The sequence below is a fragment of the Manis pentadactyla genome, chromosome 14, assembly GCF_030020395.1.
Source record: "Manis pentadactyla isolate mManPen7 chromosome 14, mManPen7.hap1, whole genome shotgun sequence".
Lineage (NCBI taxonomy): Eukaryota > Metazoa > Chordata > Mammalia > Pholidota > Manidae > Manis > Manis pentadactyla.
Window position 1 is genome coordinate 4,884,427 of NC_080032.1, and position 25,175 is coordinate 4,909,601.

Sequence of the window (25,175 nt, forward strand, 5' to 3'; positions counted from 1 at the left end):
CTGTTCTGGCATCTTTGCACACTGGATAGCACACGCATGGACCAGCTTATCACCTAATGTTCCATTGACCCACCAGCAGATTGGGAAGGCTGGGGCTTTCTCTGTGGTCTTTCTTCAAGAGCTTCAAGGGACCGAGACATGTCATCCTCACCGTAAATCGCAAACTCCACATCTCTACCAGCAAGTCCAGTGGACATATTCTTTGTACTTAGGTGATTTTTCTGCAGGGAGTGTCTCTCAGAAGGCATGCACACCATGCTTAGCCAGTTCATTTGACTTGCACTCCATAAACTCAGATATATGTGCCCCCAAGTCAGTACAGGCTGATTGAGAATAGGCTCCAGGGCGTGTAGCTCTGCAGTCAAAATGGGTAGCAGGAGGACAGGTTTGAAAAATGTGAAGGCCCGTAGCATCATATGCAGCAATAAGCAGCCCTACACCATACGGTTTCCAACCACGTTGTTGCACTGGTATTTGGGTCTTGCTTGCAATTAGAGATACAAGACAAGACACAGGGAGAGGTCATCAAATGCAAATCTGGACTCCAAAGACTCCAGGCGCATAATATTACACAACAGGCTAACTGGGAAGTCAGTCCTGCAATTGAGATACCACTGTGGCTGTCCACATGGAGAATTTATTTCTGGAGAACAATAAGCTCTTCAAAGCCACCATTACCATATGTGTTTTCAATTTCAGATCAACCATAGCTGAACTTTGTCTGAAAACTTGCACTGCATACTCAGTTTGGTGAAAGCTGCCTGAGGGCTACCAACAGTGAAATCTATGTCATACTGGTTTCCAAACAGGGTTCACAGGCCTGTCTGTGGCCTCCTGCAAAGCTGCAGATCAAACCATCACTCCCATTAGCTTGTGAAATCCTGCATCTTTGGAGAGAGTTGCAATTGTATTTGAGTTAGAAAACATCACTGAAATATTGATCTGTCAAGATGCTGGTGTGATAAACTGGGAGACACTGGTGTCAGGGAGATACTGGGAAATATTTTGATATATGGCTATTTCATCAGAGAACATTTTGTTTTGAAGAATTGAGACAGCTAAGTCATATAGCATGTGCCCAACGTGCCAGGTGCTTCTCCAAGCACTTTGTACACTTGAACTCGTTGCATTCCCTCAAGAGCCCAGCACAGCATGTGTGCCTTTCCTAAAGGGCACAGCAGTCACTGCACCCACAGACCATCACGTGGCACCCGGGTCCTGCTGCCAGATGGGCAGTCTGTGACTATTACAATGAGGGCCCCAGTGGGTTACTGCTGGGTCCGGGTGTAGGACACGCCCACAAATGGCATCGCTCTGTAAGGGCATCGCATGTCTTTTTGGATAGATACTGCCGCACCACTGTCTGCAGGGTTTGTCTGACTGACACCTGTCCTAATTTGCTCAGGTTGCCATAATGAAGCATAAGCAATGGAAACTGATTTCTCAAATTCTGCAGGCTGGAAGTCCAAGGTCAAGGTGTCAGCAGGGGTGGTTTCTCTGGAGGCCTCTCCTTGGCCTGCAGGCGGCCACCTTCCCCCTCTGCCCTCGTGGTGTCTTTGCTCTGTGCACTGCATCCCTGCTGCCTCTCTGAGGGTCCAGATTTCCTCTACTAGGGACGCCAGTCGGTTTGGATTAGAGAGCACCCCAGTGGCCTCATTTTAACTTAATTACCTTTTCACAGGTCTTATTTCCAAAGCAGTTGCATTCTGAGGCACCAGGGGTTAAATAAGGTTTTGGCACGTGGATTTTGGGGGGAGGTACTTCAATCCATAACAAAAGCAGAGTCTGCCTATGGTCCCCCCAACACACACCCACACGCTGTGCTGAGAAGCTTGACTTTGGCAAATTGATGGTTCAACAGTGAGAGCTGATTCTCAGGCGGCTTCACTGGGGATTTATTTTCTAGGAATAAAACTGGGTACTTTTCAAGTGTTTATGAGCTGTTTGCATTTCCTTTCCTGTGAACTTTTTTGATTAAGGTATCATTAATATACGATCTTATAAAGGTTTCACATGAGCAGCATTGTGGTTATTATTTCCTCTCATATTACCAAGTTACCCACCACACCCCGTTGCAGTCACTGTCCATCAGTGTACAAACATGCTATAGAGTCACTGCTTGTCTTCTCTGTGCTGTACTGTCTTCCTCATGCCCCCCCTACATTATATGTGCTAATCATAATGCTTCTTAATCCCCTTCTCCCTCCCTCCCCAACCAGCCTCTCCCACCCCTCCCCTTTGGTAACCACTAGTCCCTTCTTGGAGTCTCTGAGTCTGCTGCTGTTTTGTTCCTTCAGTTTTGCTTCATTGTTATACTCTACAAATGAGGGAAATCATTTGGTACTTGTCTTTCTCTGCCTGGCTTGTTTCACTGAGCATAATACCCTCTAGCTCCATCCATGTTGTTGCAAATGGTAGGATTTATTTTCTTCTTATGGCTGAATAATATCCCATTGTGTATATGTACCACCTCTTCTTTATCCATTCATCTACTAATGGACACTTAGGTTGTTTCCATTTCTTGGCTATTGTAAATAGTGCTGTGATAAATATAGGGGTGCATATATCTTTTTGAATCTGGAATCTTGTTTTGTTCCTCCATACTGCTTTCCACAAAGGTTGAACTAGTTTACATTCCCACCAGCAGTGCAGGAGGGTTCCCCTTTCTCCACATCCTCATCAGCATTTGTTGTTGTTTGTCTTTTGGATGGTGGCCATCCTTACTGGGGTGAGGTGATATCTCATTGTGGTTTTTATTTGCATTTCTCTGATGATTAGTGATGTGGAGCATCTTTTTATGTGTCTGATGGCCATCTGAATTTCTTCTTTGGAGAAGTGTATGTTCAGATCCTCTGCCCATTTTTTAAATTAGGTTATTTGCTTTTTGGGTGATGAGGTATGTGAGTTCTTGATGTATTTTGAATGTTAACCCCTTATCAGATGTCATTTAGGAATATATCCTCCCATAATCTAGGATGCCTTTTTATTCTAGTGATGGTGTCTTTTGCTGTACAGAAGCTTTTTAGTTGGATAGTTAGTAGTCTTATTTGTTTATTTTTGCTTTTGTTTCCCTTGCCTGACGAGATGCGTTCAGGAAAAAATTGCTCATGTTTATATTCAAGAGATGTTTGCCTATGTTTTCTTCTAAGAGTTTTATGGTTTCATGACTTACATTCAGGTCTTTGATCCATTTTGAGTTTACTTTTGTGTATGGGGTTAAACAATAATCCAGTTTCATTCTCTTACATGTAGCTGTCCAGTTTTGCCAACACCAGCTGTTGAAGAGGCTGTCATTTCTCACTGTATATCCATGGCTCCTTTATAGTATATTAATTGGCTGTATATGTTTGGGTTTATATCTGGGCTCTCTATTCTGTTCCATTGATCTATGGGTCTGTTCTTGTGCCAGTACCAAATTGTCTTGATTACTGTAGCTTTGTAGTAGAGCTTGAAGTTGGGGAGCATAATCCCCCCTGCTTTATTCTTCCTTCTCAGGATTGCTTTGGCTATTCGGGGTCTTTTGTTCCATATGAATTTTAGAACTATTTTCTCTAGTTCATTGAAGAATGCTATTGGTATTTTGATAGGGATTGCATTGAATCTGTATATTGCTTTGGGCAGGATGGCCATTTTGACAATGTTAATTCTTCCTATCCATAAACACGGGATGTGTTTCCATTTATTGGTGCCTTCTTTAATTTCTCTCATGAGTGTCTTGTAGTTTTCAGGATATAGGTCTTTCACCTCCTTGGTTAGGTTCCTGTGACCTTTTCACATCATTTGTGAAGGGCGCTGGTATGTTGCCTAAGGCAGGTATTTGGGATATGGATGGATAATCATCTTTGTACCTGTGGTCCTTACTGAGGTCCATGTGAGCGCAGCAGTGAATGCCCCTGAGCCCACCTAGCTATCGCCGGCTTCACTGAGATCTGAGCCCAGGGGGACTAAAGTCCTGTCACCTCACCTTCTGTACCCTGCCCTTTTGACCCTCTCTGTGGGCCCAGGGAGTGGGGCTCCTTCCTACCCTGCTCCAGCTGTCCTTTTTCACGGGAAGTGGTTAAAGTCCTGCCCACAGAAGCCTCATCCTGTTCTTTCCCTCGTGACTTTACACCTTTTTATTCTGTGACTAGCATCTTAGCGGGAGCTCTGGAGGAAACACTGCAGCGTCTGTAATCACCACAAGGCCTGTTTCATAATCAAGGGCTCCCCAGCCAACTGTTCTGTGACCAACCACAAAACACTTACGCAACTGCACGGGAGCAGCACAGACACCACCAGTCAAAGGACGCGCCATTCACAGTTCTCCTTACTGACGGCTCTGTTTTCATTTGACACATTGTTTTCTGATGGGAGGGCCAGGGGCTCCCCAGTGGACACCACGTGCCTCACACAGCCACAGTTCTTGGATGGGACAGTAGATGTCACTGCCAACCAATAAATGGAGTTCTTAACATCATTTTGTAAGCCTGCCTCTCGATGCCCTCCCTCGGTCTACCTGTGCCATTCCCAGCCTGGAGGACCCCAGGTGGCCCCATACTATACCTGTCCCTCTCTGAGAGGTCAGGCTTCTCAGCACAGCATGTGGGTATATGTGTGGAGGGACCACAGGTCAGGTTCGCTGTTATTATGGACTGAAGCACCCCCCCGCCAAATCTATGTGTCGACGCCCTAAGCCCCAGTGCCCGCCTGCCCTGCCCGGTGGGCGTCTCCCCTCTGAGGTCCTGTTCTGGCTGCCTCCCTTTCACAGATCCCTCATGCCAGCTTGCTTTCCTGGGCCTTTTCTGTCTGCCTCCAGAGGGGTGGGTGGTGGCAGCCTGTGCCCTCCTGATCACCCCCACCTCTGGCTGCTTTTTCATTGTTCACAGCTGGATGGTTTTGCTTTCAACCAACACTTCAACAAAGTATGCAAGTAAATAAACAATAAAGTTAAACTGTCACTCTGAGCGCAGTGAAGGTGATGGGGACGTCTTAGAGGGTGGCCACAGCTGAACTAGCCGTGCTGTGCAGCAGTGCAAGGAGGGGGGCAGTGGGGCCCCCAGGTGGCCTGGCAGGAGGAGTGGCAGAAGACTCCCTGGAATTGACCTTGAGTCCAGAACTGGTGTTCTGGGCAGGGGTTTGGGCCCAAGCTAAAGCTGGGCATGAAAATTGGACCAGGTTGGTGTGAGGAAGACGGAAGACACCCAGGGGTCTGGCCTGAGCAGGGCGTCGGGGAGGAGGGCCCTGGAGGGGGACAGTTACAAGGAAATGTCTTAAGATGTAAGCATGCTGGAGAGAGAGGCCTGGTCTGTGGGAGCTCGTGTGTGTGTGTGTGTGCGCGCGCGCGCGCGTGTGTGTGTGTGTGTGTGTGTGCGCGCGCGCGGCACAGGCGTGGTGGGAGGAATAACGCAGAAGGCCTTAAACGCCCAGAGTGGTGCCCGCCGGCCTGCCCCAGTCAGCTCCCCCTGGAGGAATGTGAAGGCCCCCCAGCAGCCGGGAAACAGGGGGGGCGGGGCGCAGGCGGAGGGAAGGGGCGGCGGGTGGGAGAGCCCAGACGCTTGCAGCTGCACCAAGGAGGGGAGGCTGGGCTTCCCGACAACCAGAGGCCAGCCCCCAGCGGGGGCACAGTCCGCCCCTCCTCCAGGCCAAAGGCCCGGAGGGGCGGCACCCTGGCGGGGCGCCCAGACAGCCGGCGCGAAAGCAGGCCTCAGGGAGGGGCACAGACCTCGGGCCCCGTTCTGGATGGGCCGGCAACCGCGCCGGAGGCAGGCCCGGGCGGAGGCGCGCGGGGCAGGCGGCGGGCGCGGCGATGGCGCCGGAGCTGTTTCTGGACCTGTACTCGCCCCCCTGCCGTGCCGTCTACATTTTCGCCAGGAAGAACGGCATCCCCTTTGCGCTGCGGCCGGTGGATCTGGGACGGGGTGAGCCGGGTGGCTGGACCGGGGAGGGGGTGTCCGGGGCCGCACCCTGCTGAGCCTCCCCGCCTCTCTCCCCCAGGGGAGCACCTGAAGCCCGAATTCCTGAAGGTGAACCCCCTGGGGAAGGTGCCCGCCCTCAGGGACGGGGACTTCCTGCTGTCTGAGAGGTAAGGGCCCGGGGGCTGCCCAGGCTGCAGGCCGGGCGCGGGGAGGAGGCAGGCGGAGAGGCGAGCGCCCTGGCTCGCGGCCTACGGAACGGCCGGCCCCTCCCTCCTCTGCTCCAAGGCGGGGGCTGGACCCGGGGGCTGGGCCGCCGCAGGGCCTAAGCTGGGAGCCTCAGCATGGGCACTGACGTCACCGACCCAGCCAGGCCTGGGCCCGCGGAGGCAGCAGGGAAGACCCAGGCTTGAGGTTAGCCCTGCCCACATGTCCCAAGCATGTCCTCTCAGAGTCACAGGGGCTTGGCAGCCCCAGGGCTACACTGAGCTCTGAACCCCAGACTCTCACATCCTCACATAACCACCTCCCAGGGCTTGCCCAAGGATGGAAACTGGGCACCAAGTGCCAGGAGCCCAAGGGGGATCAAGAGAGGGGGCCTCTCTTAGACTCACACCCAGATCCTGGTCTCCAGGGAGAACTGGCCAGGAAGGGAGCTTGGAGACCCCTTGGGCAGGTGCCCAGGCCAGGTCTGCCTCCTCATGATTGATAGGACCCTGATACCAGAAAGCTGGGTATAGAGGCAGAGGGTGGGCTGGGGTAACAATGGGGAGGAGTCTAGGAAGGGGCAGTTGAGGAATGGAGCAGTTTGATAGGGGTGAGATGCCTCTTGGGGGAGAGGATGTCCTTCCCTGGAGGGGGAGGTCAGAGAAAGCCAGTCAAATCACCCTGCTGTGGGAGATGGAGCTGCTCAGCCCTGGCGGGGTGAGGAGATCTCTGATACCACCTGCCCGCAGTGTGGCCATCCTTTTATACCTGAGCCGCAAGTACCAGACAGCGGCCCACTGGTACCCACCTGAGCTGCAGGCCCGTGCCCGTGTGGACGAGTACCTGGCATGGCAGCACGCTGCCATCCAGCTGCCTGCCGCCAACGTCTACCTGTGTAAGGTGAGCCTCTCTGCCCTATCATGCAGGCCTGGCCAGGAGCCAGGACCCCCAGAGCTGGAAAGGACCAGTTGGCACACATACCACCTCCCTTACACTGCCTCAGTCAGACATTACTAATCTATTGCAGCACTGTTTCCCCTGAGCCTGAATGAGTCCTCAGAATCCTTCTAAACGCAGAGCCCCCAAGGGCTTCACTAATGGATGGTGGCCAGGGAAGGGTAGACAGGAGGCCGAGGAAGTTTGGAGGGGCCTGGGATAACTTCCCCCTTTCCTCCGGGCCCAGTCTCTCCTGCCCTACTTCTCGGGGCAACCTGTGGACCCCACAAAGCTGGAACAGCTGCTGGGGAAGCTCACTCCTTCACTGCAGCACCTGGATCAGAAAGTCCTGGCAGCCAGGCCCTTCCTAGCCTCTGAGCAGCTCTCCTTGGCAGATCTGATAGCATTCACGGACCTGATGCAGGTGAGGTTCTGTGCTGGCTTGCCCTCTGGGGGACTCTGGGTGCAGAGATGAGCCCCCCACCCCAGCTGCCCTGTCTCCCCAGCCCACTGCTGTTGGCTGCGACGTCTTCCAAGACAGGCCCCGTCTGGCAGCGTGGCGGGCCCGTGTGGAGGCTGCACTGGGCCCTCAGCTCATCCAGGAGGCTCACAGGCTCGTGCTACAGCCACGGGACCCCCAATTGGTCCAGCAGAACCCCCAGCTGGCCCAGGAGCTGGTGCAGCGGCTGCAGGAGCGGCTCCGCTGAGGGAGCTGCACTCTCCTGCCTGCAATAAACATGCTGTGTGCCCTCCACTGGCCTCCGTCTCTCTCTGCCTTGGGAAGCGGGGTTGACTCATTTCCAAGCCGAAGCCCAGAAGGACAGGGGATCTCCTGAGATTACCTGGCCCAGATGAAGCAGCTCTCCGGCCTCCCCACGGGTGTCCGGTTACCTTCCTCAGCTGCCAGGGACTGAGTTCCAGGGGCACAGTCTGGCCACTGCCAACCCCAAGGCAGGCTGGGAGTTTCTGGGCTCCTGTACATGGCACTGCCTGGCTGGCCACCCCTTGACTCCCCTGTGGTATTGTCCCCAGTGCCCTGGCTCCTGTTTTATTTCTCCCAATCCTTTTCTAATCGTAGCTCAGGCTAGACTGACCTGTGGAAACGCCCAGTCCAGGCTTAGTTCTCATCAACCTGTCCTCATTCTGGGCCCTGCAAACCCTGCAAAGCCCCTTGGTCACCTTCCGCAGTGAAGGTATGGCCCTGGGAATTCCCGTGTATAAGCCCTTCTCAGACGCAGGCCACGCGTGCACTTGTGTGGCATGAGGGAGGGAAAGGACACGGTCGCAGCTGCCTACCCCTCCTGGCCCTGAGCCAGGGGCCTGTCCCCAGCCTACCCCTTGGTCTCAGAATCCTTGCTGCTGTGAGAATTCCGGGCTTCCCAGCCTCATGACAATAGCAAGTGAAACAGGAAGTTCCAGAATGTGGGGCCCTAGGCTGGGGTTGGAGAGGGCGAGCTGCGGGCTGGCAGACAAGGGTGTGGGCTGCACGTAGGCTTAGGTTTGGGGCCCACAGTGTGTCCCAGCATGGTCCTGGAGCTCTACTGGGACCTGCTGTCAGCACCCTGCTGGGCTGTCTACATCTTCACCAGGAAGAACAGCATCCCCTTTGAATTCCGATCTGTGGATCTGTTGAAAGGTTGGTGCGCGCTGCTTCCTGGGGGGAGGCCAGGCAGATGGTCAGGGCATTTCTGAGAAGTGGAGGCAGAGGAGACGCCCTGACTATTGCCCAAAGTGCACAGGGGGAGAATGGCTTCCCAGGGGAGTGACAGGCCACCTGGCCTCCCTTCACTGGCCCCCACGCTTTCTGCCCTGCTGTCACGCACAGCCTCTCTCCTTTTCCTGCGGGACTCCAGTGTTGGCTGCAGCACCCGCTGATGAAGTTGGCAAAGACCGCCAGAGTATGTGGTCATCCTGTGTCTGAGCCAAGCCACTGCTTCTGTCCACACCCCCACACCCCGTGTCCAACCTGCTCAGGGGGACCCAGACCAAGGATGAGGTTCGGGTCACTGGTCTCCAACACCACCCCAGCATGGAGGGGGTTCTGAAAGCTCTGCTCACAGAGGCAGAAGCCTTTGGAACACGGAGAAGGGGACACAGGAGCTCTGGAGTGAGGTGTGAGTCCAGCACCTGGCACTGTCCCCAGCCCGAGGCAGCTGGTCAAGGAAGAGTTCAAACCCCTGTACCTGGCATGGGGCTCCCTGTTCAAATGGCCCGTGGCTGCCTGGGAGAGGCCATCCCAGCTGTGAGCTGGGGGCTTCCCGTACTGCCAGCTGCCCTGCGCCCTCAGAGGGGCTGCAGGAGTCGGGGTGAGATCTGGACCCCAAGGCCTTCCGCTCATTCCCAGCCTGTGGCTTCAGGCCCACAGCTGGGCGCTGGAGGCTTCAAGCTTCTGAGAGGCAAAGGGTTGTGTGGGTCACTGGGCCTGGGGCAGGAGCATGGGTCCTGATCCTGGTCCCTCTTCTGCCACTGACTTGCCCTCTTACTTGGGGTGAGATACAGTGTTCCTCTGGGCCTCAGTTTTCCCTTCTTGAGAAAATAAAGAGGAAGGCGTTTCTGCTTCTGGCGGACTGGTTTTCTCTTCCCTGGGGTCCCAGCAGCCTCATATCTTCCCTGCCCCTCTCAGGTCACCACCACAGCAAGGAATACATCCAGATCAACCCCTGAGGAGGCTGCCCAACCTCAAAGATGGAACGTTTATCTTATCTGAAAGGTAACAGTCACCCGTTGTCTCTGCTACTGCACATTCATCTGGAGTCAACCCGCTAGCATTGATATTCTACTTACTGTGGACAATTTCACACATACGGGGTAGCAGAACAAGTGCTAACCAATGAAAAGTGTTAGGGATCCCCACCCCCTCCCGTGATATCTGTTACCCAGCTGGGGCAGCTGTCTGCCGGGGCGGGTGTTGCACCATTGTCCCCCAGCATCCCAGCCACCCATCATTCCATCTGCAAATGTTTAGGCACATACTCCTGAGAGATAAGGGCTCTTCTTAAAAAAAGCATCACTACCATACCATGATGACGCCTGGGCCACTCACTGGCTGGGACCCTGGGACACATGACTGATGGCCTCCCCTACCAGGACCCTGGGTTAAAGAGAGTGGAGTAGGTCCCTGGGGGAAAGGATGCTGGGCAGACAGAAGGCCAGGGGCCCACTCCAGGGCCACCCAGGGGCCGAGCTGCTAGCGGGGGTGCTTGCTTCCCAGCGTGTCCAGTCACAGCAAGCTCTGGGCAGGAGGCATTCGAGAACACGCTGCTGTGGTCGGGCCCTTCTGCCCCAGCACTCCAGTGCGAGGGCCTGGAGGGCGGGTGTCAGGGAATAAGCACTGGGGCTCCCCGACCTCAAGGTGCAGGACAAATAGAAACAAAAAGGGTGGTGGTGTGGGCAGTGGACTTGGGCAGAGGGGCACAGGCTGCAGACAAGCTGGAAGGAACCCATCAAAGCTGGGAGCTGATGCCCAGAGCATCATGACCCAGGGACCGGCCACCAAGGCAGGTGCTCCCAGAGGTCACAGAATGGGCAGAGGTGTCAGGCAGGTGAGGCAAGCCTCTGCTCAGTGCTCAAGCCTCCCAAGGCTCCTAGAGACCTTTTCATCCTCTTTGCTGCCGGTTCACTGTCCTCCCTCCATGTCCCCATGTCCTCTGTTCCCCGGGCTGCCTGGCTGAGTCACCAGCTATGCCGGATGGCCAAGAACAGTGGTGACAGCAGCAGGGCCCAGGCTCAGGGCTGGGGCCACTGGGGTCAAACCTCAATTCTGCCACCAATAAGCTGTGTGTTTCGATAGTTACTTGTATTTCTGAGCCTCAGCCTCCGGGAATCTGAGTAGGAAACACACCGTACCCATCTTGCAGGGTTATTTGAGACGAGCTGAGGTGATGCAGGATTTCGGATTTCCCTCTGACCTCTCAGCTGTACTCCCCACTTCTTACGGAGCTGGGTCCCAGGGCCTCCTCCCTCCCTCCCGGGCTGCCCTTCTTCGGCCTTTCCCTCCACCCATCTCTGCACTTCTCACCTGCTGGCTCTGCCCTGGGCACCCTACCTGCTGCTCAGAATTTGATGGCATATCAGAGTCCGGCTCAGGACCCTCTGGGGCTCCAGATGTCCATGACACCTCAAACACCAGTGTCTGCCTTGAGCTCCTCCCTTTCTTCCCCTCCCCAGCCAGCGGGAAGGTCTGGGACAACCCCCGCAAAATGTGCTCCAGTCTGTACCTTCCCCATGTCCTCCTCAGACTCCTTCCGTCCAGCACCAGAGAAGTCTTTCTTTTTTTGAAAAATTGCAGTATAATTGACATATAACATATTTGTTTCAGGTGTATAATATAATGATTCAGTAGATGTATATATCGAGAAACGATCACCACAGTAAGTCTAATTAACATCCATCACCACAGGTAGTTGCAAACCTTTTTGCTTTATGGTGAGAACTTTTAACATCTACTCTGTTAGCAACTTTCAAATGACGATGCAGTATTATTAACCATAGTCATCATGCTGTACATTACATCCCCAGGACTTTTATAACTGGACGTTTGTGCCTTTTGCTCACCATCACCCATTTCGCCTGCTCCCCAGCCCCTACAACCAACAATCTGTTTCTGTATCTATGACTTTGCTTTTTGTCTTGCTTTGTTTTTTAGATTCCATACTGTATTTGTCTGACTTATTTCACTGAGTATAATGCAGGATTTTTTTTATGGCTGAGTAAGATTCCATGTATGCATATACCCCATCGTCTTTATCCATTCATCCATCGATGGACACTTAGGTTGTTTCCATGTCTTGGCTATTCTAAGTAATGCTGCAGTGACATGGAGCGGGTATCTTTCTGCCACAGTCATTTTCTTTCTTTTGGATAAATACCCAGAAGTGGAGTTGCTGGATCCTATGGTATTTCTATTTTAATTTTTGAGGAACCTCCCTACTGCTTTCTACAGTGGCTGCACCAACTGGCATTCCCACCAAACAGGGCACAAGGGTTCCCCTTCCTCCACATCCGTACCAACACTTGTTATTTCTTGTCTTTTTGGTATTAGTCATCCTAACAGGTGCGAAGTGGTATCGCACTTGGTTTCGACCTGCATCTCCCTCACAGGTAGGGCTGTTGAGTACTTTTTCACTTCCTGTTGGCCATCTGTGTATCATCTTTGGAAAAATGTCTATTCATGTCCTTTGCCCTTTTTTTGCTGTTGAGTTGTATGACAGAGGGATCTTTTTAAAATTCGAAGTGGATCTTTCCATCCCTCTGCTTACATAACACATAACGTTAAGGATTAAATCTATATCCTCGTGTTTCTCCAAGGGCCTCCCTATGTGGCCTCCACACCACTTCTGGCCCCCCTGCACCTGGCCCCACCCTTCTGCAATCACAGGCACAGCTCTTTTCTTCCTCTCACCCCTGAATTTACTCACCTGCTGTTCCCTGTCTGGACAGCCCTTCCTGATGCCACCTGCCCACTCCACTTACCCGGCAGTTCTCCCTGCAGACTGCCCTTGCTGACCTGTTGATTGATTGATTGCCTTTCCCATCACCCCAGGAAGATGTCAGCACCTAGAGTCCCCCTGTGGCTGGAGGCCTGGCAATAGGCCCCGGCCACGCTGGGGTGATGGGTGTAGTGGGCTTGGGGACGGCAAGAGCACCTGCCCTTTCTGCAGCGTGGCCATCCTTTGCTACCTGTGCCGGAAGTACAGCGCCCCCTCTCACTGGTACCCGCCGGACCTGCACACGCACGCCCGTGTGGACGAGTTCATGGCATGGCAGCACACGGCCTTTCAGCCGCCCATGGGAAAGATGCTCTGGATCAAGGTGAGCAGGGCCACGGCTGCAGCTCAGGGCTGGGGCTCGCGGCTGGGGCTCAGGGCTGGGGTTCAGGGCTGGGGCTCGCGGCTGGGGCTCGCAGCTGGGGCTCAGGGCTGGGGCTCGCGGCTGGAGTTCAGGGCTGGGGCTCAGGGCTATGGCTCGCGGCTGGGGCACAGGGCTGGGGCTCGTGGCTGGGGTTCAGGGCTGGGGCACAGGGCTGGGGTTCAGGGCTGGGGCTCTCGGCTGGGGCTCGGGGCTGGGGCTCGCGGCTGAGGTTCAGGGCTGGGGCACAGGGCTGGGGCTCTAGGCTGGGGCTCAGGGCTGAGGCACAGGACTGGGGCTCGGTATGGGGCTCGCGGCTGGGGCTCGCGGAGGGGACTCGGGGCTGGGGCTCAAGGGTGGGGCTCGCGGCGGGGGTTCAGGCCTGGGGTTCAGGGCTGGGGCACAGGACTGGGGCTCGCGGCTGTGGCTCGGGGCTGTGGCTCGGGGCTGTGGCTCAGGGCTGGGGCTGGCGGCGGGGTCTCAGGGCTGGGGCTCGCGGCTGGTGAGCTCAAGCAAGTTCCTCTCCCCTCCATGAGTCTCGTTTCCTCGGCTCCCTCCCCTGCCTGCCTTTACAGAGCTCTTGGGAGTGTGGAACCAGCCAATTAGTATCGAAAAGCCTTGTAAAGACAAGGAGAAGCACATGGACGAGGGGCTTTTATTAAGATAAATTGAGATATTATATATCTCAAGACAGGATAAGATTAAAGAAATTTCATTCTGAAGTAGAAATATCGAAGTGTTCATAGAGACCAACAAATTTGAAGATGACAAGATGTACCCCTGCTTGTAATCCTAAACCTCTGACAGACATCATTAATCAACCGCAGATTCCTTCCTGCTGGGATCTCCAAACGCTCCTAGCAGTTGGCCCCAGGCAACTTCTACCAACCAGAACTGCCAAAAGAGGAGAACCTACTTTACGTCCTTGGTCTAACGCCTCTGTAGCAGACGAGGACACTGAGGACTGGAGGGTCAAATGAGAGTGGGGTGCAGCCTCCTCTTCCCTCCTCTCCCCCACCCTGGCCAGCTGCTGATCCTGAAGATCACAGGTGAGGAGGTTCCAGCCGAGAAAACGGAGGAGATGCTGATAGAGGTGACAAAGAACCTGCAGCTCTTGGAGGAGAAGTTTCTGCAGGACAAGATGTTCATCACTGGGGACTACGTCTCACTGGCTGACCTGGTGGCCTTGGTGGAGATGATGCAGGTGTGCAGTGGGATGGTATGGGGACAGAGCCTGGGAGAGGGGGGACTCCTCTCTGACCTTGGGGGCCAACTGGAAGACGGGCTGGTGAAGGGGGAGACTTGGTGGCTGTGGGAGTCAGGTCTAGGTGCCTGGACTCCATGTGGGAGCGACAGGAAATAGAAGATTTTGAACTAGGGAGGTTCGCAGTCATCCATGCTTCACCAAGATTCCTTAGTGTGGGGCAGAGTTAGTGGGTGAGCCTGGGATGGGAGAAGAAGGCAGCATTTCTCAGTCTCTCAGCCAGGATCCCAGGTGCCTAGTCTTCCCACTGGATTCTCCAGGAACTGTCCAGTGGCTTCCAAAGTGCCCTTCTGGCCAAAGTGCGCCTTTTTCAGAGCTCCAACTGTACAGAGCAGCTCCCCTGGCTCTGGGCCTAAGGGCACCCACCATGCATTTGGGGGTATACCTGCGTGTGGGGCATTTATGTGGTTTCTAGATGCAGGGGGGGTGGCCAGTGCTGACCTTGCTGGTGCGCAGGATGGCCAGTTTAGATACTGTTCAACATCTTCAGGGGCCAGCATCATCTTTGGCCAATATGCAAATTGGCCAGTTAGGTCTCTGGTCAGTATGTAGTGCAGATCAGCACCAGGAACAACCATTCTGGGTTTTTTGTCCCAGGTGCAGCCTCCTATGTTTCACACCCTATGCCTTACATTTCACCCACCACCACCCCATTTTGGGCATCCCAAAACCTTGGGTATATGTTTCATAGGCTGCCTGTTGGGTCCCATTCCAAGCTCCTGCACTTGTTCATAGAGGAAGGTTCAACATGGAGGGGGGGAAAGAACTGAATTCTCCCCACTCACATCTAAGGACAAGGGGTTCCCTGGAAGAAGAAGGTAGGACCCATGGGAGACTTCACCCCAGAGAGTGGGAACCATCTAGGCCAGTTGTCATTGCAGAGAGGGATTCAGGAGCCTTGGAGCAAGACCAGTGACCAAGAACCATGGGGGATTCCAGATCTTCCACCCCCACCCCACATCTGTTACTTGGCCTATGACCCCTTGCCCAGGCCTCAGGGTCAGCAGACTCACTCTTTGGGGAGGCAGGTAGGGAAAGCTTGAGGCTGTAGGAGGGGACCCAGGTGGGGCTGGTCCCCAGGCTGACCACTCTTTCCTCTCTGTCTATCCATAGCCCATGGGGGGCAACCATAATGTCTTCCTCAACAGCTCCAAGCTGGCTGAGTGGCGCATGAGGGTGGAGCTGGCCATTGGCTCTGGCCTTTTCTGGGAGGCCCATGACTGGCTGGTGAAGTCGGCAGAGTGGGGCTGTTTCACACTGGATCCGGTAGTCAAGGAGAGATCTGTGAGTGGCTGCAGAAGTACAGGTAGAAGCAGCCCACCCTGCAGGGCCTGGCCGGCCCAGCCCTCTGAGCCTCCTTTCTTAGGGGAGATGCTGAAAGCAATTCCATCTCTTTGCCTAATAATAAAGACCTGGACTGACCACCACAGCTGCTGAAGGTGGTGTAGTCGGTGTGAGCGTAGGGTCTGGTGGCCATGGGTCCCCTCAGCTTCCAAAAATAATTTAGAAATTAAAGGTTAAATGTGATTCAACTGTCAATAATAATGATTATTATTATAATAATAGTTATGAAGTGGAGTACTGATGGTTTCAATACTCCACTTTCAGTAATGGATAGAATAAAACAGAAGATCATCAAGGAAATAAGAGGACTTGAGTGACACTGTAAACCAAATGGACCTACCAGATATATGCACAGAACACTCCACCAAGCAACAGTAGCGTAAACATTCTTCTCAAGTGCACGTGGAATATTCTCCAGGATTGACTATATGTTAGGCCATAAAATACATCTCAGTAAATTTTAACAGATGGAAATCATACAGTATATGTTATTTGAACAAAATGGAATGAAATTAGAAATCAACACACAAGGAAGACTAGAAAATTCACAAATATCTGGAAATTAAACAATGCACTCAAACAACAGCTGGGTCAAAGAAGAAATCACACGGGAAATTGGAAAGCACCTTGAACAAATAAGCATGAAAACACAACATATTATAATTTATGGGATGCAGCAGCAACAGTGCTAGGAGGGAAGTTTACAGCACGTATTAGAAAAGACTTCAAGTCAATAGCCTAACTTTACACCTTAAGGAACTAGAAAAAGAAGAGCAAACTAAACCTGATACCAGCAAAAGAAAGGAAATAATAAAGACTAGAGTGGAGATAAATGAAACAGAGAATTGAAAAATAATAGAGAAAAATCAATGAAACAAAAAATTGGATTTCTGAAAAGATTAACAAAATGGACAAACCTTTAGCTAGAATGACAGAAAAAATTAGACTTGAATTACTCAGATCAGGAATGGAAGTGGGAACATCACTACTGATTTTACAGAAGTACAAGGGAATATAAGGAAATACTATGAGCAATTGTATATGAACAAATTAGATAACTGAGATTATGGGAAATTCCTAGAAATACGTATCTACCAAAATGGACTCAAGAATAAGAAAATTGAATAGCCTCTATTCTGTGAACATCATATTTAATGGTGAAAGACTGAAAGCTTTCCCCCTAACATCAGGAACAAAAGAATTATTCACTCTCACCAGAGGGACAGACTAGATCAAGTACCTTCCCTCACGGAGCTAGGTAGGAAATTAAACTGTCTGATATCTAACATGCTAACACTGCAATTTCCTCCCTCACAGATTTATTTGTTTTTCCACTTTTTTTGGAGAATAATTGACAAAAATTGTATATATTTAACTGTGCACAGTGATGTTTTGATATACATATTTATCATGAAATATTTACCACAATCAAGCTAAGTAACATATCCATTGCCTCACATAGTTACCATTTATTTGGTTGTTGAGAATGATTCAGATCTACTCTGTTAGCAAGTTTCAAGTATACCATTCAGTATTGTTAACTATAGTCACCAGGCTGTACATTAGATCTCCAGAACTTACTCAACCTGCATATCTAAAGCTCTGTACCCTTTGATTGACATCTCCCATTTCTTCCATTCCTCATCCCCTAGTAATCCAACATTCTACTCTCTGCTTCTAAGAGTTCCATGTTTTTAGATTCCACCTATAAGTGAGGTTATGCAGTATTTGTGTCTGGCTTATTTTACTTGGCATAATGACCTCCAGGTTCATCCCTGTTCTTGCAAGTGACAAGATTACCTTCTTTTTTAATAAATGGCTGAATAATATTCCATCATATAGATAGACATATAGATATATCCACACCTTCTTTACCTATTCATCTCTTAACAGATACTTGTTTCTATATATTTGCTATTGTGAATAATGCTGCAATGACCATAACAGTGACGATATTTCTTCAAGACACTAATAATGCAGTTTACCTCCTACCCTGTTTGGTCTTCGCAACAGCCCTGAGAAGTTAGTAGTATTATTCCCACGTTGTAGATGAATGAACAGGTTTTGTGAGGAGAAACAATCCCATGTCTCACATCAGTGACAGGCAGAACGGGATTCAGAATCCACATCCTGTTTTTTCCATCCCCAAACAGGAGGACTACCCACCATGTGCCAGGCAATATTCTTGGTGTTGAGGAAGCTGCAGCAAACAAAATAGACCAAAACCTCTGCCTTCACAGTGCTCCCATTCTTGCAGGGGAAGAGACAATAAGTAAACTGGAGAATCAGAGTGTCTTGTTAAGGTCTTCTTGGTGAGGTGTCACGATGTTCGTACCTTACCTTCTAAAAACGTTGTGTTGACTGTGCGTTATGTATATGAGGATAGTATATCTGAGTTCTGCTGTACTAGTTCTTCCATTTTCTACATTTTAAGCATTTTTATATTTGAAAAAATTAGGGGGAAAAGGAAGATTTAAAGGCAACCTAAATAAATGGAAAGGCATTTCACATTCACGGATTATATGTTCACAACTTAGTATTGTTAACATGGCAGTACTATCCACATGGACCCACGAACTCAACACAATCCCCATCAAAATTCCAGTTGACTTCTCTGCAAAAATTGAAATTGATCCTAAAGTTCATATGGAAATTCAAGGGATGCAGAATAACCAAAACAATTTTGAAAAAGTTGTAGGACTCATACTTCCCAATTGTGAAACAGTGCAATGCTACTATAATCAAGATTCTGCAAAGTACAATAAAATACCACTTTACCACACTAAATGATTATAATTAAAAAGTCGGATAATCACAAGTGTTAATGAGGATGTGGCAGAGTGAGAGCAAAGGGTGCCAGACTGCTGTGAGGCCCCTTCCAACAGAAAGCTCGGGAGACTCAAGAAGACCTTTTGTAAGTGACTAGTGGTGACCAGGGGGGAAGGAGTAGGGTGGGGGAGGGGGATAAAGGGGCACAATAATTTGCGATCACAATATAAGTTGATCACAGGGACTGTTGAACACTGTGATGTACATTTGAAACCAACATAAGATTGTATATTAACAATACTTTTAATGAAAAATGAAATAAAAAAGGAGAAGATCTTCTGAATTTGTTAGCTATTGCTACATAACAGATCACCACAAACTTAGTGGTTTATGACAATACACATTTATTATCCACTTTCTGTGCGTCAGGAGTGTGGGCATAGCTGGGTCTTCAGCAAGGCTGCAATCCAAGTACCAGCCAGAGCCGGGTTCTCATCTGAGGTTCAACCGGGGAAGGATCCACTTCCAGAAGTGTGCAGGTTGTGGGCAGCATTCATTTCCTTGCAGTGGTAGGACTAGGGGTCCTGGATTTCTTGCTGGCTGTCAGCGGGAGGCCACTTTCAGCTCCTTGCCACACAAACCTCCTAAAAGGCTACTTACTTCTTCGAAGTCATCAAGGGAGGGTGTCTCTAGAGCTGGTCTGTCACCACGACGGAGTCATATAATGCTGTGACCAACATGGGGTGCAAATATCTTTTCCATACCCTGTTTTCATATCCTTGGATCTATGCCCAGAAGTGAGATTGCTATATGTCTCCCCATCATTTTAAAGATGGAAAAACTGAGGCCCAGAGCAGGGAAGAAACAAACTCAAGGTACGTGAGGCCCTGTGCTGGCAGGACAGGAAGACCAAGGCTGTCAGATTCTGGGGACTGCAAGTGGAGTGAAGTGAGCTACCAGCTTCGCCATTTGCTGACACCAGGATCTCTAGAGCGTGGAGCAAAGAGTGTGGACTCCGGAGCCAGGCTGCCTGAGTCCCAATCACTCCAAGCCTCAATTTCTTCATCTGTAAAATGGGGACAGGAAGGAATTCTGACGCACGCTACTACATGGATGAACCTAGAAGCCATTATGCTAAGTGAAATAAATCAGACACAAAGGACTGGGGGCCCCTCGGCGGGACCCGCCCAGAGGTGACCATCCTTGTGCCGCTGCAGTGTGGGCCCCCAGTCCCTGGCCCGGCCCCCTCAGACACTCCCCCCACCACGCGATTGGGCCTAAGTGCCGGAGCCGCCCAATGGGGAGCGGGGGGCGTGGCCGTGCAGCGATCGCGTGCCTCGTAGGCCGCTTAACTTTGCGGCCCGCCTCGCCGCCACTGGCCTGGAGCCCTATCTGGACCTGCTGGCCCAGCCCTGCTGCGCCGTCTACATCTTCGCCAAGAAGACGGCATCCCCTTCGAGCTGCGCAAAGGCGGGCCCCGGCCGGGGTTTGGGGGAACCGAGAGGTAGGGGAGGAACAGGGAGATTAAATCGCTTAGGGGAACCCCTACCCGGGGCCAACGCCGAGAAAGATAAGCCAGCAGGGGGATCCTGGACCCGAGAGTCCGCTAAGCTCCACTCCGTCCCTCGGAGTAGACGCAGGAAGGGGCTTAGCTGAAGGCGAGTACAGGGGCCGAGGGCAGGGCTCGGAGGAAGGAAGAGGGCCCTCCCGAACAGTGGGGCTCTAGGGATAGAGGGCCTTCGGAAAAGAGACCGGGGAGGAAGGGGCGGGGTTCAGGGGCAGAGCTGAGAGACCGGGACAGAGCCGAGCCCCTCTGTTGTGGGCCCTAACTGCTGAAATTCTGCTCCAGCAGGACCAACTACTCCAGGGCCCTGACTTTCCAGCCCTGCTCTCTGCGCTCGCCCAGTCTGTACCGGGATCTCCCTCTGACCCTTACTGCTTCTTGTTTTGTTCTGTCTTTACTTACCTTGTCTTCTGCCTTTCTTGTTCCTGCTGGGCGGAGGCACCCCACGGGGTGTGCAAGAAGCAGGAGGGCACTGTGGGAGCTTGGTGAACCCTGCATGCCAAGCACCAGGGTGTTTCCTCGGCGGACCCCCATGGCAGTGCAGGGAAGCAGAACCCGTGTGTTGCTGGGTGGGCAAGCAGGGCCACTGCATGGCGGAGCCTTCCACCCAGCACTCCCCAACTGTGGTAGGCCCTCACCTGCCTTTTGCACTGGCCTGTCCCTCTGCCTGAATCATCATCTCCTCCCAGCCTCCCCTGGGGACTGCCCACTTTCCTGCCCAGGGGTGGCCTCTGCAGACTGTGGGACAGGGAGAGGGCATGGGGCATGGGGATGAGGGGACATCCCAGCTGGGCTGTTAAAAAGAGGGGTGAAGTGGGAGATGTTTTTCCCCAGGAGAGGAGAGCAGGGTGTCCCTGGTAAAAGATAGGGCTAGCTCTATGTCCCCAGGGCCCAGGACAGGGTGAGCAAGGGGACACAGAGGACCCAATAGAAGCTGGTTGGAAGTAAAGAGATACCAGGAAAAGGGCACTTCTCTGTGTGTGCTGACCCGACCTTAGAGTCCACAGGGAAGGGGGCACTGCAGGGTCAGAGCTCCATTCCCATGGCCAGCGACCTGCCCCTAGAGCTTGGGACACCCTGCGCGTGAGCTCATTAAACTGATGATGGTGCAGAGGTGGTGGGTGGGTTGTGTGTGAAGGCCCTGCTGGAGCACCACGTCCTCCTGGCACCTTGGGCTCTGTTGCAGGGGAGTCGGCTATGGGGGGAGTGTATGCTCCTGGGAACTTGGGCAAAGGGTATCGAGGTCTATTTTGTACCATCTGGCAGAGCAGCCTGCCTCTCCTCTCACAGTGCCCCCACCAGCCTTTGCTGTAAAAGAGAACAGCTGGAGCTGCAGAAGAGCCATAGAATTGGGGCCTGGGCATTGCAGGAAGTGAGCACAGGGGGGCAGGTGTTCAGTGTTTTCCCGTCACCACCCACCACAGTGGGCTCTCTGCAGGGTAGCACCTCAGTGATGCCTTCGCCCAGGTGAACCCCCTAAAAAAGGTACCTGCCTTGAAGGACAGGGACTTCGCCTTGACTGAGACATAACTGGGGTCCTGGGGCTGGTACCAGACCTCACTGTAACCATCTTGTCCTAATCCTCTATTTTATAAACAAAAAAATTAAAATCCTCAGAGCTGAAGGCCCCTTTGCCCAACATCCCACAGAGAGTCAGGGCTGGAACCCAGGCCCCTGCTGGTCGGTGGGTGCAAGTCACAGATGTGGCTGGAAGAGCAAGTGTCTGCCTTACCTCCTGTGGTTGTTGGGGAGAGTAGCCCAAGAGGGGGTGCAGGGCAGGGCCGGGGACGCAGCTGCGCCCCCCCGGGGCAGTCATCTGGCCCAACTTGCATCCAGATGGCCCATGCGTATCTGGACTCCACAGTGGCTCCATGTTTGGGCTGCAGCTTCCCTGGGTGGGCCTCGCCCATTAGAGGGCCCCCGGACAAAGGGTGCTTTACATCACAACAGGTCCCAAGAAGTGGAAACCTCTTTAGGGAAGGTCAAACCTTTTCCCTATTGTGCCCCTTCTGTCACCTAAGTCCTCCTCCCACAAGAAGAAGAAACTGGAGCTTTAGAACTCATCCCTGGAATCCCCAACTGGATGCACCCCCAAAGAATTCTTCTGTCATTTGGCCAGTGCTATTCTTCCTTTCTGCTGCCCCTACTGTCCTGAGTCCTGTGGCACTCGGTGTTGAGCACCCACAGGTAACTCCTGGGGCAGGGTGCAGCTTTTGCATCTCTCTGTGTCTTCTCTCACCCTCTGGAGGTCTGTGGCTTCCAGGGACCTGCAGCCCTCTGCAGGGGTGGCTTGAACAATTACCTGGGAGCAGAAGGAGCTAGGCTAGGGAGTGGTGTTAAGACAGGGCATGGGTACAGCACTATTTACTGTAGCCAAGATATGGAAGCAACCTAAGGGTCCATCAGTAGATGAATGGATAAAGAAGAGGTGGTACATATACACAATGGAATATTGTTCAGCCATAGGAAGAAAACATCCTACCATTTGCAACAACATGGGTGGAGCTAGAGGGTATTATGCTCAGTGAAATAAGCCAGGCAGAGAAAGAAAAGTACCAAATGATTTCCCTGATCTGTGGAGTATAACAACAAAGCAAAATTGAAGGAACAAAACAGCACCAGACTCAGAGACTCCAAGAAGGGACTAGCAGTTACCAAAGGGAAGGTGTGGGGAGGGTGGGTGGGGAGGAAGGGAGAAGGAGATTAAGGGGCATTATGATTAGCACACATAATGTAGGGGGGTCACAGGGAAGGCAGTACAGCATAGAGAAGACAAGTAGTGACTCTATAACATCTTACTACACTGATGGACAGTGACTGCAATGGGGTATGTGGTGGGGACTTGATAATATGGGTGAATGATGTAACCACAATGTGACCACATGTGAAACCTTCATACATTGATAATTGTTTATCAATGATACCTTAATAAAGAAAAAATAAGAGATAGGACGTGGTTACAGGATTCCTAATAGGAGCCTGGTCCAGTGGCAGATACAGGTTTTCTGCCTTTTTGGTTGGGGTGCCCAGTCCTTGGGACAACCCAAGTTCCTGAAAGCCTTCCTGTGGCCCCAACTTCACATGTCCTCGGTGGTCGTCTTTGTCCCCATACCATGGAGGCCCTCCTCACCCAGGGCGGAGGAGAGCACCAGGGCCCTCGTCTGTCCTGCGGTCCCATGATCCGGTGGCACCTTCAGCCTTCCTACAGGACGCTTCAGGGAGAGCAAAAGGATGACAAGGAGCAGAGAACAAAGGCAGGAGAGGAAAGGCTTTGTGGGTCATCAGGCCACCTGAGGCTAGTCTGGGTGTCAGATGAGAAGAGTGGATGCAGACGGAAAAGAACTGAGCCTCTGTAAGGCTCAGCTTTGATGGCACCTGCTCCAGGACACTGTCTCTGGCTCTCCCATCAGAACTGACTCTGAACACTGGGCAGGACACTGCCAGGGGATGAGCTTGGAGAAAGGCCTCAAAACGACTCTCAGCTCTGCCACCAAAGGCTGTGTGCTGGGCAAGTCCCTTCACTGTTCCAAGCCTGGCTGCCTTGTCTGGAAAATGACACAGATCCCTTGGACAGGTATCTTGTCCTTCTTGTTTTTGGACAGGCAGATACCTGACAGATAATCTGGTCAGGAAGACTGAAGAAGGGACTCTGTGTAAATCGCTAGCCCAGTGCCCTGCCCCCACCCATCATCCCCTCCCCTCCCCCACAGCATGGCCGCCCTGGTACCTGACCGGCAAGTACAAGGTCCCCGACCACTGGTACCCACACAACCTGCAGGCCCGTGCCCGTGTGGATGAGTACTTGGCGTGGCAGCACACGGTCCTGTGGCCTAAGGTGAGACCCTGAGGGGCGAGCAGGGAGGCCGTCTCCCCAGAGGGCTCAGGCACAGTCGTGTTCTTTTCAGTTCAGAGAGTTTGTATTTACCTGACTTTGACTTCCCTAATTCTTCCTTCTGTGGTGCCGAAGTCACTGTTCTGCCTATCTGATACCCTCTTTATTTGAGATGTTCTAGAAGTTCCGTTTGGTTCTTTTTTAGAGTTTCCATTTCTGTGCTGAAATTCAACATCTGTCCACCCATCTGGTCCATCTTTTCTCGTAAATTATTTACCGTATTTATAATAATTACTTAAAAGTGTATCTTTATCAGCTAATTTCAATACTTGAGTCCTCTGGGGGTCTGTTTCTATTGATTGTTTTTTCACCCTCTTGATGATGGGTCACGGGTTCCTCTTTGCATTTCTTGTAATTTATTATTGTGTGCTATACATTAGGTATAAGGAAGAGTGAGATCAAAGTACATAATAATAGCCTTGTTTACTTGCTGCAGCAGGTATTTAGGATCTAAGCATTACCTGTGACCATGACATCTCTGCTTTCTGGCCCTGCCCTCAGTTCCCCACATTGCTGCTTAGTCAGAATGGTCCTATGCTGATGGCAAGCTTCGAGCCCTGTCTGCTTGGACACCAGGGATGAGAGTGGCTTACCTAGGAAAGGAATTTGGTTCATTTTGTCTAGTGCTTTACAAGAGAAGTGAGTCACATATGTAGTTTTAAATTTGCTAGTAGTCATTTTTAAAAAGTAAAAATAAACAGATGAAACAAATATATTTTACTTAATTTAGTACATTAAAAATACTTTGATTTTGGCCAGTAAACACATGAAAAGTTGCTCAGCATCGCTAATCATAAGGGAAGTGTAAATTAAAACTACAATGGGATGCCACTTCACATCCGTTAGGTTGGCTATTATGTGTGTAAAAAAAATAACCAGTGTTGGTGAAATATGGAGAAATTGGAACTGTTGTACATCATTGATGGGAATACAAAACGGTGCAGCTGCTATGGAAAACAGTATGACAGTTCCTCAAAAAATTAAAAATACAATAACCAAATGATCCAGCAATTCCACTTCTGGGTATATACCCCAAGTAATTGAAAGCAGGGTCTCAAAGAAATGTTTGTTCATGTTCATAACAGCATTATTTACAATAGCTAAAAGATGGAAGCAACCCCAATACCCATCGACATGATGAATGGTGTATATTCATTCATATACTGTGGTATATTCCAGGGAGTATTAGTCAGTCAAGAAAAGGAATATAATTCTGCAGTATGCCACAAAATGGGGGAAACTTGAAAACATTATGCTAAATGGAATAAGCCAATCACAAAAGGACAAATATTGTATGATTCCACACATATGAATTCCCCAGTGTAGTCAAATTCATAGAGACAGAAAATTGAATGGTGGTTGTTAGGAAGGGGAGAATGGGCAGTTGTTTAATGAGGACAAAGTTTTAGTTTTGCAAGATGAAAACAGTGATGGTGACGGTTGCACAACAGTGTGAAAATA

At 51.4% G+C, this 25,175-nt stretch overlaps 2 protein-coding genes and 1 pseudogene across 2 annotated transcripts; 2 read left to right on the forward strand and 1 right to left on the reverse strand.

Annotated features, from left to right (window-relative positions):
- Positions 1 to 53: 53 nt before the first annotated feature.
- LOC130680756 (proteasome subunit alpha type-1-like) lies at positions 54 to 806 on the reverse strand (annotated as a pseudogene).
- A 4,758-nt stretch (positions 807 to 5,564) lies between these two features.
- LOC130680865 (glutathione S-transferase theta-1-like) lies at positions 5,565 to 7,786 on the forward strand. The gene is made up of 5 exons (XM_057492478.1): positions 5,565 to 5,897; positions 5,974 to 6,061; positions 6,848 to 6,998; positions 7,282 to 7,458; positions 7,541 to 7,786. Exons 1-5 carry the CDS (start codon positions 5,786 to 5,788, stop codon positions 7,739 to 7,741), a joined length of 729 nt encoding a protein of 242 aa, XP_057348461.1. The 5' UTR covers positions 5,565 to 5,785; the 3' UTR covers positions 7,742 to 7,786.
- Positions 7,787 to 8,543: 757 nt separating this feature from the next.
- Positions 8,544 to 15,672, forward strand: LOC130680864 (glutathione S-transferase theta-4-like). Its single transcript, XM_057492477.1, is given in 7 exon segments — positions 8,544 to 8,670; positions 9,658 to 9,693; positions 9,696 to 9,744; positions 12,695 to 12,845; positions 13,909 to 14,085; positions 15,259 to 15,418; positions 15,421 to 15,672. Coding segments are annotated over 7 exon segments (720 nt in total). The 5' UTR covers positions 8,544 to 8,558; the 3' UTR covers positions 15,456 to 15,672.
- The last annotated feature ends 9,503 nt before the right edge of the window (positions 15,673 to 25,175 follow it).

Excerpts from the sequence above, each read along its gene's own strand:
- LOC130680865 (XM_057492478.1), top strand. The coding sequence starts at position 5,786 with ATGGCGCCGGAGCTGTTTCTGGACCTGTACTCGCCCCCCTGCCGTGCC. Across the intron at positions 5,898-5,973 it reads GCCGGTGGATCTGGGACGGG|GGGAGCACCTGAAGCCCGAA; the intron begins GTGAGCCGGGTG and ends TCTCTCCCCCAG. Across the intron at positions 6,062-6,847 it reads GACTTCCTGCTGTCTGAGAG|TGTGGCCATCCTTTTATACC; the intron begins GTAAGGGCCCGG and ends ACCTGCCCGCAG.